General features: G+C 30.2%; 1 protein-coding gene across 1 annotated transcript; it reads right to left on the bottom strand.

Moving 5' to 3' along the window:
• Positions 1-2,008: 2,008 nt before the first annotated feature.
• On the bottom strand, positions 2,009-11,572 carry LOC101262775 (thioredoxin O2, mitochondrial). The gene is made up of 6 exons (XM_004233208.5): positions 9,072-11,572; positions 4,873-4,938; positions 4,722-4,772; positions 4,364-4,443; positions 3,544-3,588; positions 2,009-2,293 (listed from the first exon to the last, which is right to left on the bottom strand). Exons 1-6 carry the CDS (start codon positions 9,313-9,315, stop codon positions 2,195-2,197), a joined length of 585 nt encoding a protein of 194 aa, XP_004233256.1. The 5' UTR covers positions 9,316-11,572; the 3' UTR covers positions 2,009-2,194.
• Positions 11,573-15,830: the final 4,258 nt, after the last annotated feature.

The raw sequence follows: 15,830 nt of genomic DNA, 5'->3' as shown, positions 1-15,830 counted from the left end.
GACCAGTTTTTAACTTTACCACAACCCCTTTTTGACCCTATGTGTATAGCTATTTCATCATATATACCAATAGAGAGTTTTCTTTTCACTGAAATGGGAAGGGTAGCTAATGTTAGTTGAAGTATCCTATGGGTTATAATGTTTGTTACAAGTGATGATGGGACAGTAGAAGCATCAAATTGCTCTTATACTTTATCACCTCCCTTTAAAACTTTCTAACTTCTATTTTGGTCTTCTTACCTTTTTTTTTTTTTACATAATATTCTTACTCCGTCTCAATCTATGTAGCATCATTTGTTCTACCTCTTTATTTTTTACATAATATTCTTGCTCCGTCTCAATTTATGTAGCATCATTTGTTTTTTTAATTTGTATTAATAGTAATGTCATATTTTTATATAAAAATTATCTGAATACAAAACTTATTTTATCATACTCTGTTAAATTTTCTATTATTCAAAAAAATTACAAAAATTTATTCTCTCTCCTATTTTTAGATAGGTCACTTTGCGCGATGTATTGATTTGATACATCACTTTACTAGATATAACAGAATGTTGAGTAATATATTCGAAACACGAACGTGATGTATCAGAATGTATCCAAAATCAAGATACAAATGTTTTTAACTTTTGTTCTAAGAGAAATTATTTATGATTATGCAAATGTCTAATTTGTTTTTGACTACAAATTTTAAATCCTTTTTTTTTCTTAAACTTTGAACAAGTGCCATGTAAATTAAATGGATTGAAGGCATTTTAATGTTATCCCCAAAAGTTAAAAGTTACTCTCTCCGCTCTTATTTACTTGTCCATGTTTGCTCTTTTAAATGTCTCTATTTACTTATTCATTTTGACAAATCAAGAAAGAACAATTTTTTTTTTTTGCCTATTATACCTCATTTAAACTTCTTGAAAATTTCTAAGTTTTAATTCATCTTTTGTTAAACCATGATTAATAAGAATTAAATTGTAATTTTACTATGCTAATTATTTGCTAACTTAATATGTGTGCTATTTTTAAAGTGGACAACTAAATAGAGACTAAGGGAGTAAAACACTACTAACTTCCCAAAAAAAAAAGAGGCTAATCCATAACATAAAGAGTATTTTTTGAAGTTTATAATGTTGGAACACGAATTTCATTTTTAAAAAGAATTGGGAGGATTGACAGAGAACTCATAATTCTTTCAAAATAATATTATTAACAACTAAACTTACAATATTACACAATACTCAACTTCAGTATTTGTATCTTACCAAAACAAAAAACCTCAGTATTTATAAATATTGGATGCAACTCTCATTCAAATTCAATATAAAAAATGATTAAAATTTGAGCAAATAATATATATATATACACCTTCGGAAACATCCTCTTTAGCTCTCACAATAATCCCGGGGTAAGAGAGGTCTACGTATATTCTATCATCTCCAACTCCGCCTATAGAATTACACTGGGAATGTTATTGTTTTATTAAAAACAAAAACTAGAACAAAAAATATTGTGCCCCTTCAAAAGGCAGTTTGGCTCTGGGATTTACTGGGGAAACATATATAGCTTTTGAGAGATTACTTTCTATACATCTCCAAAATCTGTGACAATTAGTCTTCAAATGAAGCCTAACAAAAGATAACTAAGCTCTGTTACACTTAAACCTAAAAAATAACAACACATATAGCTTCCCATGATAAGTGAAATTAGTAACGACTCGATAGACAAAGCAAGCAACCTACCACGATATGAGGCTACTATTATGGACTATTATCCGGGCTAAATGGGAATATACACCTTTGGATAACCGAAGAACCAAAAGAGACGTTGGTATAATATGGGGTATCCCCCTCCAGCGAGATCATGAAATCAAACACCCTTGGCCAACATTGGCATTAAGACTTACTGAAATGTATTCACATCCAAAGACTAGAGTATGCATCTGAATAATCCTCTACCCTCAACCGGTGCAACAAAATGGGCAACAAAGGAAAACCAAAATAACAATCAAGGACACAGGAAACATGTTGCTTTTTACCATAAAGAAAGAGAGAACGATACTTGGCACTGGATAACGTTACAACTGAGCATACTTTAAATTCTATGAATGATCACTGAAACTATAAAAGAGTGAAACGCAAGATTTACTGTTGCAAATATCAACTTCCAGCCAAACATGAATTGCTGGAAGGTTGAAATATCATTTGTAGAGCTCTTCCATGGTTTCTTTCAAGAGTTGGACATCAGCACCGATAACTTCAGATGTTTTTTTCCCATTTTGAAAGAAGTGCAATGTAGGCTGCATACAAAGAATTGTTTCATTTTTATATGGATGAACCATGTATAAGTAACCACCTTTCAATGTTTCTATCAAACAAATCTGATCATGAACTAATATACATCGTCAAAATCATCAATTTTAATTAATTTCATAAACCTTATGGCACAAGGAGTGAGCTCTCAGTCACTTGTGATATCCTTATCATTCTTCAATTCAGATTATTCCCCTTTGATGAATATACATCATCTGTAATCTCCACTTACAATATCTTTCTTTGATTCAGGTGAAAATACAGATAATACTAAGATGTAAAACACCACTCTGTCAACAGTAAATCTAAAAGAAAACCTTAAATTATGGGAAAATGGATAAATCATGCTTGCCAGTGAGCGAGCTACTTAACTAGCGGACCTCTAGAGAGACCTGTCCAACCAAGCATCACCTGATAGTGTATGAACCTAAATAACCAAAACATGCAAAGCCGTTGACAGCACCTTCTAGAGGATCATAGTCACTAAGATACCCTTTTTGTTTTTTAAGCAAAATATCTTAATTTGGAAAGACGTGCCTTGAATCTATACTATGTACCTTTTCTTGGTGATAAGTTACAACATCATATTATGTTTACTGGAAAATCCATTATTAGAAGTTGATTTTTCCGGGCATATTTGAACTTGGCTTTTTTTTTTCTCATACATGATGATGGTGGTTGGGTAAGCTTGCATACACACTAATCCACCGAGCAGTCTGTTAGAACCCACAAGCACAGTTGTAGGCTGAGAACCTACTCACAAGGTTTAGACTAGATGGACTCACAGCCAGTGTTGTATCTGGGATTTGAACCTAGGATCTCCAAATTGTTATTCCTACTTGATCACTTTAGCCACCCATTGAAAACAAACTTAAAATTCTCTTATGATATTTAAATAAATAAATGTAGAAAGCATGCATATGTCATTCCTAAACCAGATCACATGAAGAAAAAGTACTACTTCTTGCTAAATAGATCTTTACCAGCGAGGACAAAAAATTGTCAAGTATACGTTAACGATGATACACAAAATGAACATATAATTTTTGAAATTGCACAAAAAGAACATATCATTTAAATATTGTTAGCTATAACTTATAAGCACAATATTCATATTATCCTGGAATAGGTATTAACAGTATCATACATTTGCAAGAAATGGAAAATAGTGAACTAGGATTTTCTAAATCAGTTATAAAGTTTAACTGAAAAAATAAGAAGAAGAACAGATGTTTACCACTGAGGTAATGTTCAACTTGCTCAATGCATTTCCAAGCCCTTCCTGCATGTGGAAAAACGCTCAGCATACAGGTGGATAAGATTAATTGAATGCAAGTTAATCAACCACTAAACAAGGTGGCTTGGAAAAACAGAATGCTCCAAGTGAGTCCAAAAGTATTACAAAAATTAATCTTATCTAAAAAGTTTTCTAAGCTAATGCTAAAAAGTAACAAATTTAAGTATCTTAAGATAATAAGAATAAGTGTTCAAACTAAAACACATAGCATAAACTTCATCTATCATCAAAAGTCAAACCCACAAATTTAAGGAATTAGACATATGATGATCTTTCTCTCAATTCTTCCTTTTTGTCAAATCGTGAATATAAATTCACCATTTGCTATCTGCAGTTAATAAACTCGTGTCCAACCAAAACATATTAAAAGCATTGTAACTGTTACCTGCAAATAAACTCTAACATACAATGTACCCAGTAGAAAGGTATGGCAAGCTACAAGCTCCAAGATACGTCACTTATTCAAACAAAGAACAATATCTTCAGATGTTCATTCAGTGACGTGTGTTGCTATCTGGCAAACAATGGATTACACTACTTTGTAGATGACCTGATATTGTAATTCAGTATATAGATACATCTTACTGGTCTGATGTAGCTTCCTTTTGTATATGACCACCAAATTGGTTTATTCGTAGAAAAACAAATATTCAACTTATCCAAGAAAGAAAGAAAGAATTGACATGTATCAGCACCCCAGAAGAGTGGGTTCCATGACACACTAATAAGGGTTCCTGAAAGCAATCTGATGTTTTTTTACCTTGTCAATGTCAACTTTATATGTTGTCACATGAGGATATTTCTCACTTAATTGGCCAATCACAGGAGATAACAACCTACCTGAAATAAGAATGGAGCAAAGAAGTAAATAATTAATAGCACAAAGGGATGCTTTTCTAGTCAAGTTAGTTATATTATTAATTAAAATAAGCTAATAGAAAAGTAGAGTATTGTTTTTTTAGTTTTCATTGCTACTTTGACATGATGTACAATGAGCGATCTTCAAGGGAACATAAATGAAGCGAATAAAAATGTATGAAGACCATTACCACTTTGAAATTATGCATCGATTAAATTAAAAAGATTATTCACTAGATAAATATGATAAACCAACTTACAGGGCCCACACCAGACAGCAGTGAAGTAGAATATTGCAGGCAAGGATTCATCTGCAGCATACAAACAGATGTTGAGCAAGTATAAGACCCATAAGTCATAACAAAACAAAATTAAACATGTATATTATTGAGCCTAATCACATAGAAATACCTTGTACTTTGCGAAGTGAAGTATTGAATTGTTCTTCAGACTCAATTGATACAATATTTGATGGACCTAAAATAAACAAGCTTCAAAATGGTCAACAGGCAGCAAGGGCCTTAATGTAACATAATTATTTTTCCATATGTAATTAAAGAGAAGATGTGAGAAAAAAATCAAACTCCTACTGGAGTTCTTTCTTTCGCTTGGTTCATTTTTGGGTGGGGGTTAGATAAACCACTATCTCTCTTTTTTATTTTGTATGACGACAAAATCAAAACATACCAAAAATATCAAGTTCCTGTTGGGCTTAAAATAATACATTAACGGGGTTAGAGACTTAGGATCTTCACTGATCGAATTCAAATCCACATGGTAGATCCTTACATCATCAGTGATGGATGATTTGATTTCTTTATATGGTTTTGAGTGATCCTCAATTTCTCATCTCATGAGCTAGCTTTTGTAGTTGAGCAAGGTCCAAATTTCTATTTTTTCACATGGTACCAAAGCCAAACTTTAGAGAGACCATTTGCATAATCACTTCCTCTTCATGCCTATCGAGCCATGAACTTCACTCCAATTCATGTGTTAACTTGTTGAGCCTACTCTTCTCTCAGCTCCAAACCAACTTTTCAGCCTGTTGAGCCACATATATCTCCTACATGAAGTCCACTATTCAATCTTCTCAACAAAAGAAGTACCAGTCCACAAGGAAACCCTAAGAACAAGGTTACTGTGCGATACAGTGTAAAAATCACCACTTGTCACTCATAGATTGTGCAAGGGTTTCAAAAAGTGATTCAATTAATCCTGGGATGTTCCACCCGTTGATTTAATATTTTAAGTTGGATGCTGAGATTCTTTTGGACCACCAATAGTACATGTCTTACTCTAAGGGGTCGTTTGGTTTCAAGAAGCTGGGATTAGTTATCCTACTGTATTTCTTATTGACCGTTTATTTGTTGCACTAAAAGGGTCGTTTGGTTTGAAGAAGCTGGGATTAGTTATCCTACTGTATTTCTCATTGACCGTTTGATTTGTTGCACTAAAAATAACATGCATTGCATAATTCCTAAGAAGTTGTCTATTTACAAAAATATCCTTCAACTTATTTAGTAGAAAAAGGGTTTGAGAGACCTCATGGGTATTTTTCTTATTTTCATTATTTTATTCCGCGAATAACTAATTCTGGTACTATTGTTCCCCCCTATGGCATGAATAACTTATCCTGGTACTAATTTCTGATCTTGATATAACTATCTCAGAATTAGTAACCAAAGAAGGGATAAAGCAATACTAATTTTTTATCCCAAGACTATCTATGTGTGTCCAGCGTACTAAATGACACCCTTACATAACTAGCACTCTTAAAACACAAATTATATTTGTCACTACACAATACTATGTGGACAAATCTAGCGCCACCCTGCCTTCCATATTGGTGGCGCTATCTACAGATGATCAAACAAAATTGCGTTAGACTTTTTTGTTTCTGGTGTAAACAAATATACTTAGAGGACTGACTCAATTATAGACATCCTAGGATCTTGTTAGAATTAGAGTCAATTAGATGTCTTTTTGATTTTGATGTAAATAAGGTTTCAGTGCAACCCATCTACTGAATTGTCAATAAACACAACTGTTACCTTCTCCCAAAAAAAAAATCTAGCGCCACCCTGTGAACCCAAACTTCAGGTGATTATAACAGGCTTATCTTTACTCCAAATAAGGCATCACATCTATATTTTCTTACCATAATTGGTCATAATCCCCCTCTGAAAGTATACTAGGGAAACTTTTAAATGAGCTCGTATGAGCCATCGAAGCTAAGTACATAGCTCTACTTATATGTGTTATAACCTTAGACACAACTAGTATTTATTTAAGGTGTGCTTGGTATGAAGGAAAATGTTTTCCATGGAAAAGAACTTCTTGGATAATGTTTTTTGGAAAAACAAATGATTTTCTTATTTGTTCTCTTGTGTTTGGCACATAAGGAAAAAATCTTATCCCAAAACATGTGTACAATCTACACAAAGACTGTGAAAGGTGGGATTGGAGGTAGGAGTGTGGGGTGAAACTTGAAAGAGATGGTTGCTACGAGGGTGGGGTGGGTGGAATATGTTGAAGGGTGAAAAGGAGACAATTAACATGAAATGACATTTGTTTTTCAAATTTCCACTAGGGAAATTATTTTCCTCATTTTAAGGAACTTGTTTCCTCAGGAAAAATATTTTTTTAAAATTTGACCAACCAAACATAAGAAATTGGAAAACATTTTTCAAAAACTATTTTCCTCCATACCAGTCACTCCCTTAGTTACCCTATAATATCCCTCAGTTCCTTAACATAAAATACACCCTCTGCAGTATCCTTGTTGTAAAATATATCAGGCAAGTAAATTTTATTAAGGACATCTTCACCAGTATCCTCAAATGACAAGGGTTATTGCTATGTGAACTTCATCACCTAAAATGACACAATGCTGACGAAAATCTCAGCAATTCTTCAGCTTTTAGTATAAGGAGCAATTTTTCAGACTCCCAACAGTAGGTAATTCAGCAAAACAGTCGGTCACAAATCCCATATATTTGGAGCTGATTTCTCTTTATCCTCTTCCTTTCCTAAATGTACAGCAAATAGGTGAGCTTCTAAACATAATAATTTGACTTTCAGACATTCAATAATAGAAAACCAAAATTGTTGGACTTATATTTCTAAAACTTGTCATTGTCAACTCTGTCCAGTGATCGTCAACTTTTCTTTGGGATAACTGAGAAGTACTTGATCCACAACAAGATTCAAACTCATGAAGTGCATCTACTCCACAATCCCCTTGTACTACCATTGTCACCAACCAAAAGTACGGCGGGCTTGGAATCACCAACTTCAAGAATCAGACATAAGACTAACTAGATTTAACCTATTTCCATTGATTAACCACAGGACAACCTCGAAAACCACTAGATTTGTCAAAGATAAATGCAATAGAACTACGTTTCATATTTAGCCTACAAATATAGAAAAATCTCACTAAATTCACTGCAAACTGCCTAACTGTTTGTTGAATTAGGAGCTAAGACAGAAATCAGCTTGTTTCCTACTTCAACAATAGCCGCCCTGGAGTTCTCAGTATCAAAATAAAAAATACCATTGCACCGTTATATAAAAAAATTGCCGAAAAAAGCCGATATAGGTAGACAACGGGCTCATACCCCTACCCTTCTCCATTTAAAACTAAAATTGGTCCAACAGCTAGGATTAAGACTTGTGACATGCGCTTACTACACATCTCGCTCTCCCTGAAGGTTTTACCTTTTTACATTCACAGAAATACAACAATATTCACCGAACTAATTAAAACTGAAAATTTCCCATTTTCACCAAAACCTCTCCAGAAAATTTCTGAGGTGGAAGTACATATCATTAAATTCCAACTTTCTCCAACAAATAGCCACTTAGAAAAATAAAACACAAGTCACCATTATCATAATAAATCAACCGCTAATTAATGTTCAGAACTTGCATGCACCTGCACCTAGTATTTACACCAAATAATATTAATTTATTATGGTTAAGTGATAAATTGAGGTAAGGATATATTAGTTTACTATGATTTAGTGAAAACAACAAATGTAAAAAAATATGTAATGTATTCATTGGATTGATGTAAACACCGACTAATTTATTTTACATAATAAAATACACATTCTATTCCATTGTGTTTGACACAATCAATCAGCATTTGTTTTATAGCCTGCTATGATTGACTTTCATCTTTTTCATAATTCGCGGTAAAATTCTCCTTTTTGATGTATTTATTCCAGCATTCTCTTAAAGGTGGCTTTTTATTTACATCAATAAAACATCTTATTACTTATCAAGCAAATATACATAGTCTTGAAAACCTTTTCTTTGTTCTTAACCATTTTCACCAAGTCTATTATGCTTGAGAATCTGATATTTGAAAAAGAACAGGCCGTTATTTCTTTGCTTACAATCTTCTTAAATATGTACTAATTAGTATTATTTCAATTTCAATGTACTCCTAGAAGTTGTTGTGTCACATGGATTTGAGCTGAGGAACATTATCTTGTAGAAATGCAGGTAAGGCTGGTACAGTAGACCCGCTCATAGCGGAAGCTTAGTGCATCAAACTGCAAATTAATGAATGGGAACGGAAATGAAGTGTGTAACTGACAAACCTGAGGAAGATGGACTGGAGAAGTTTCGATATTGATTGAGAACGTGAAGAGACTGGAAATCGGAGAGGAGGTTTGCGGCAATTGGGAATCCATAAAGTAGATTAGGTTTCTCCATGAAAGTTACAGTGGAGTAAGAGACTGTAGCTGCTGATGACACCATTAATGTTTGACCTAATTCAGAAGAACGCCGTGATGATGTGAATGGCTGTCTGCCGCCGATCAACCGCCGGAGAATCCCTCTCATCTTTGCTCTCTTCCACGGATTGTGGCTGAAATTTTGACGGGGTTTCTGGGTTTTGAGAAGTTTGGAGGATGAGTTTGGAAGAAGTAACAAGTTAGGGGTGTGAAACGGTGAGAAATAGAAATATATGGGGGTAAATTGTAAAAATGGTTTTGTTTTAGTGGCGGCTTCTGAGTATATGGGCTTATTTGTCAATAGCCCAACGCTTTTTTATTGGGCTTGGAACAAATATTAGAGCTGATCCACTAGCCTAAACTCATTCCGGCCCAATAAGCAAGTTTTCAATGGCATAGGTCGGATTAGTTCAAATTTTTCAATAATCAAATCAAATTTCTAAAGTGTAAATTAGGTATATAGCATATTATGTAGTCATATTCTCAAGTTATGGCATAAGAGTTTGATTTTCATTCTATAACATTTAATATATCAACTTATAGCATTTCTTTAAATTAAAATATTGTAAATATTTATTCTAAATAGGACGAAAAATAAAATTAAAAAATGAATAATTAAAATTGGATAATTTCCTTGAATGTAGTTACTGTTATTAACTGATAACAAAATGTGCACCTTTTAAGAGATTTTAAAATATATTAATTATAGATATGCACCTTAATTATCTCAATCCGTTTTTAATGGTAATTATTTTTGATTTTTTATCCTTAAAAAATTGTATTCTGTTATCTTTCTTTCCATAAACGTGTATCATTTTTTTTTCCAGAAATTGAACTATATTCATATATTCGAATTCTGTCATATTTTATCGTTTTTTTTTTTGGAAAAACAATTAAAATTGAAGGTTGAAAAAGTTTAGATTTGATTTGATGGAGAAAATTGTGTCAATTTTAATTAAACATGGTGGCAAATGGAATTCATCAGGTTAGTTTTTTTTTAATATTTTATTAATGTGTCGTATTTTTTTCCCATGTTATATTGCATATGTTAAATTGCATGTTATATTGCATATGTTAAATTCCCATGTTATATTGCATATGTTCTGCTTTTTATAGCCTCAAGAATTTCAAAGATGCTTATGCCATTATTGTCGAGCGAACATGGGATATACCAAGTTATATTTCATATCCTAAATTGATACTGCCTGGTCCAAAAAGAGCAGCAGAAAGACCCAAACTTGAACGGCTGAAGGGGTTCACAGATGTGAAATTCAAGAAGACAAAAAGCACATGCAGTAGATGCCATCAGGTTGGACACAATAAGAAGACTTGTTCAAATTATCCTGTACAAAAACAATGATGTCGTAATGTTAAATCTGTGTTTTTGAGGCATTACATTGTTATAAAATGTTTTTTTATTGAATAATATTACTTTTCATACAAATGTCATACATTGTATATACAACTGTTCATATATTGACATATGTTAACAATAATAATTCATATAATCATATAACATTTATTCAGTTATTGCTTTCATAATGGGGACTACGTACAAAATTTATACATTTATACAAATTCAATACTTGCATATAAAAAAATAATGTATGTTTATGTTATACATATTAAATTATAATATGTTATAATTCATACAGTTTTCATACATTATTCATACCGGTAATATACATACAATTTGTTTCTGTTTGTATTGTGAAAAATATATTTTATAATTTGTCATAATTCATACATTTTTCATATAGTATTCATACCAGTAATATAACTAATATTTGTTTCTGTTTGTATTTGAAAGTGTATAGTATTCATGCAAAACAAATTTATGGAATAATTTAACATTACTATGTACTATATATCAAATTTTAATATGACATTCATTATTCATATGATTTTCATACATGATTCATACAATGTTCATATATGTTAAAGTGAGACACATTTAGTAATAATCAGTAATAATTTATATAAAACCATCAGTAGTCATAATAAAAATACAAACAGAAACAAATTGTATGTATATTACTGGTATGAATAATGTATGCAAGATGGTGATACACATTTATTAATGTATAATTGTATGATATAATTCATACAGTATTCATACAGTATTCATACCAGTAATATAATTAATATCCCTTTCTGTTTGTATTTGAATGTGTATAGTATTCATGCAAAACAAATTTATGGAATAATTTAACATTACTATGTACTATATATCAAATTTTAATATGACATTCATAATTCATATGATTTTCATACATTATTCATACAGTGTTCATATATGTTAAAGTGAGACACATTTAGTAATAATCAGTAGTAATTTATATAAAACCATCAGAGTAGTCATAATAAAAAAATGGAAAAATACATAAATTGTTCATAAGTTAAAAAAAAACAAGTCATTCAAATAAATGTACATTGTGCCATGAAGATTTCTACTTCCTGATACGAAATTTTGGAGTAGGATAATTGGTGGTGTCCATAACTTGTTCTTTATGAGTTCGAGGTCCACCCTTCTTGCTAGCAACTGTTCCTGTAACTTCACTTTCACTGATTGCGCCTTCATCATTCTTTGATTTTCCATAATGCCAAAGTCATCCCTAACATTTTAATTCCCATTATAAATAAGTGTCTCAACAATTGACATTGAATTTTAATGTGATGCAAATTATAAAAAAATTCAAAAGGTGTTTCATCTAGGAATTGTTGAAACTTATCTTGACCTAAAAAGGTCAACAAATCCGCAAACACATTCATGTTAATACATGAAGACAAATGTGTTTGTGTCTTCTTCTCCTAAAAAATTGTAAAAATTAAATACATTAATCATACACATATTCATACACATGTAATACAAAACTAATACAGTGAATCATACACAATTCAAACAAACTAACAACATAATATTGAAAAATACATAATTCATACACATAGTATACAAAACATAATGCAGTAAATCATACACAATTCAAACAAACTTACAACATAATATTGAAAAATACATAATTCATACACATAGTATACAAAACATAATACAATATAATCATACACATTTCAAACAAACTTACAACATTCTTTCGTACACAATATATTCAACACCAAAATATACAAATCAAAACATAAAGTATAACTAATTATGGATATTACTATTCAACAGTATCAAAAAACTTGATACAAAAAAATTTATACACAATTCATACACATTTTATATATACCGTGAATCATACAGTGAATCATACAAAATTCATACAGTGAATCATACACAATTCATACAGTTAATCATACACAATTCATACAGTGAATCATACATAAAAATACATGTTTCAGCAATTAATATTGTAATATGAAGAGATTTGTAATTTCATACAATGAATCATACACAATTCATACATTATTTATTTACACGAAATTTATATTTTAACTATTTTATACCCAAATAACTGAAAATAAAAATAACAGAACATAATTTTTTTTAAAAAAAATTAACTTTTAATAACCTTTGAACTTTTTTGGGGTTTAACTGTTTCTTCTTCTTCTTGTAAATGTGAAGTATCGATTTCAGATGCTCTTGATTTTTTGGATTTTGATTTTATCAACCCTTCCACAAAATCAGATTCAAAATCTGATGATTCCTCGATTTCTTTTCCTTTCCTCTTATTTTCTCCTTCTTTCGTCCTTTCCTCAGATTCATCTACATTTTTCTTTTCTTTCCCTTTTCTCTTCTTCTCGTTTTCCTTTGGATGTTTTTTTTTCTATTGTTGATTTCCCTGATCTAGATTTAACTTTAACAGATGAAGGTTGAGATTGTGTTTGTGATAAAATTTTGAAAGATGGAGCATGAAAATCGTCTGAGCTTGCTTCTTCATTCAATCTTCTACTTTTTCTCGGGGTTTCGTTGCCTCTTTTCGACATTGTACGGTTTGTTTATCGCAAGAGTTGAAGATTTGAATGCTAAAAATGAAGATTTGAATGCAAATATTTGAGAATTCTTGAAGAAGACTGTTAAGAGAGAAGTGATTTTGAGAGAAAATTTGGTGAAAATAAATTAGGCGTGCCAATTATGGTGAAAAGTTTTGATAGGCGTGCAGAGGTAATGATTTTGAAAAAGAGTTGGGGAAGAACAAAAATTTGGGGAATATAAATTATTTTCTTTTAGATAACGTTTTACAGTTTTAAAAATAAAAATGTAACTGTTTTAGAGATAAAATCCCTATTATTTTGTAGTTATTATAAAAAGGTAACTATATAACATTTAATTTAAATTACATTAATTAAGAGTTTGTTTAAAAAAGTTAACTTAAAATAATAAATTTAATTAACTACATTGGTTTAAATAAGGTAATTAAATTATTTAAATAAGTTAATTATTATTTTAAAAAATTAATGAGAATAATATATTATTTCTTGATATGCTATAACTTGATAATAATATGCTATAAGTAGTTTATTATTAAAAAGTTTGTTTATAACTTGATATTTAACATCTTAAATGTGTGTGTAGTGTTATTTTTATATTTCGTGTAAAATACACAATTTATGTTTGTATTATTCCATTCTATTTTTTAAAATCTCTTAGTTCTTTAATGTATTTGAGCTATATATTAGTGTATCCGAGGTACATAGTATATATTCGATCTAATTTTTACTGTATCCGAGCTACATATTATGTATTCGGTTTATGTTATAATGTATCCGAGATACTCTTTAATGTATCCGACCTACATATTATGTATATGGTTTGTGTTACTTATTAAAGGATTAATGTAATTACAACTTAATGAGGGATAGATTGTAATTTCATATTAAAACTATGAAATTTATGTAAGTTGCCCTTCTTTTTTGGGCAATTTCTAATATACATTTTTATATTTTTGTTATGTTATAGACTTATATTTAAAATTCATATAAAACTTTAAAAATATGAACTCAAATATCAATTAAGAAAATTAATCAATGACAAATTTTTTTATAATCTGATGATTAAAATCCACTAAGGTTTCAAGAAATAAAAAAAGGAAGATATGGAGAAAAAAACAAGTCAGAATAAATGGTTTATATGAATGATTTTAAATATTAGATAATTATTATGGATTTTTATTTTTATTTTTAACTTCAAAATCAGTCTCAAGTCAATCCTATTTGAGATCACAAGCTAAGTGTTGTTGAACTCAATAGCCTCATCCCTCGTGTTTAAAATTGGCTCAAAATCTATAGTTTAGGCTGAATATGTTATACGGATCGAATTTATTTTGAATGCTCTAATTGAGTATTTGTGTATAGACCTAATCCACGGTCAATTAATGTTAACTATTTGTATTATTCATTCACATATGCATTATATGGCTAATTAATTATTAATTATATCACTGCATGCTGATTTCTTATGTATGCTTACATTATCATAACTTAATTAGGAAAACAGTAATAATTTTTTATTCTGATTATTCTCTTCTTCTTCTTTTCAATAAAAATATGAAAGAAAAAGGTTATATGATGCTCTAGCCACCTATGAACTCAACTTTAGAAAAGTTGCATTAAGTTCCCTTTCAAAAGGTACTAATCATAGCAAAGATAAAAATTAAATTAAAGTAGAAAAGCCATATATGTATGTATCATTTTGTTTTGGATAATAAAACAAATATATTTAGAAATTATTGTAAAGGAACATGATGTGTTTTCCTAGTGGTGAAATTAAATTGTTACTATTAATAAAGATAAACAAAGAAAGAGCATGTGTTGTCAATCGTTACAAAAGAGAGTTGAACAAAGTCTTCATTATTATTATTATTATTATAATTATTGTTATAGGAAAGATTATATATCTTGACAAAAGCCACACACAGACAATTAAAACAAATGATAATTACAATGATATTTACTCCTAAAATAGATGACTAAGAGTAAGAATTGAATTTGTTATGATTTAAATATGCATATTGAGATGATATGTATGGAATAAAATTTAAATAGATTTCAAAAAGTGACAAGCGACAAAAAGAACTGATCAAAATTACTTAATATGGATGATATTAAATATTATTTTTAGAATGTGACGTAAATATACTTAATAAAGATATTAAAGTTACGTCTTGAAAATTATTACATGAAAGTTAAAACGATAAAAATTATATATATAGAACAGTGAAATCTTTTTATTAGGAATTGAGTATAAAATATACCTTAAGAAATGTAGTGCGTTTTTCTTTTTTTCATTTTCCACTAAATCTCATATTTTTTCCTTCTTCTTTGGGATTCATAAAACCACACACTTTGGCTCGAACCCAAAACACAAAGGTATTTTTGCACAACCTTAATCGTTAGGCTGTCAACCTTTATTGTGTCAAGATTGTTCAACAGTTAATATATATTTTAAAAAAATCATATTTAGTATATATATTTGGAAAAAAAATCCGACGAAGGTTGTTCATCTGATCAACGTTGCCATGCTATAGCTCCGCCCCTAACATCTTGTTATTTAATAATGTATTTCTATATAATAATACAAATTACAGAACTTTGATGAACTTAAATGATGGAGAAAAACATACACGGAATACTTGCGTTTCTTAAGAATGATATAGAAATACAAACAAGAGTATTTCAAATTTT

This window comes from Solanum lycopersicum, chromosome 2 (genome assembly GCF_036512215.1).
Source record: "Solanum lycopersicum chromosome 2, SLM_r2.1".
NCBI classification, from domain to species: domain Eukaryota; kingdom Viridiplantae; phylum Streptophyta; class Magnoliopsida; order Solanales; family Solanaceae; genus Solanum; species Solanum lycopersicum.
This window is presented reverse-complemented; position numbering and strand designations above follow the sequence as displayed.

Coding starts and splice junctions, on each gene's coding strand:
- LOC101262775 (XM_004233208.5), bottom strand. CDS start 9,315: ATGAGAGGGATTCTCCGGCGGTTGATCGGCGGCAGACAGCCATTCACA. Junction 4,939..9,071: donor CTCCAGTCCATCTTCCTCAG/GTTTGTCAGTTA, acceptor TGTTTATTTTAG/GTCCATCAAATATTGTATCA. Junction 2,294..3,543: donor AGTTGAACATTACCTCAGTG/GTAAACATCTGT, acceptor CTTTGTATGCAG/CCTACATTGCACTTCTTTCA.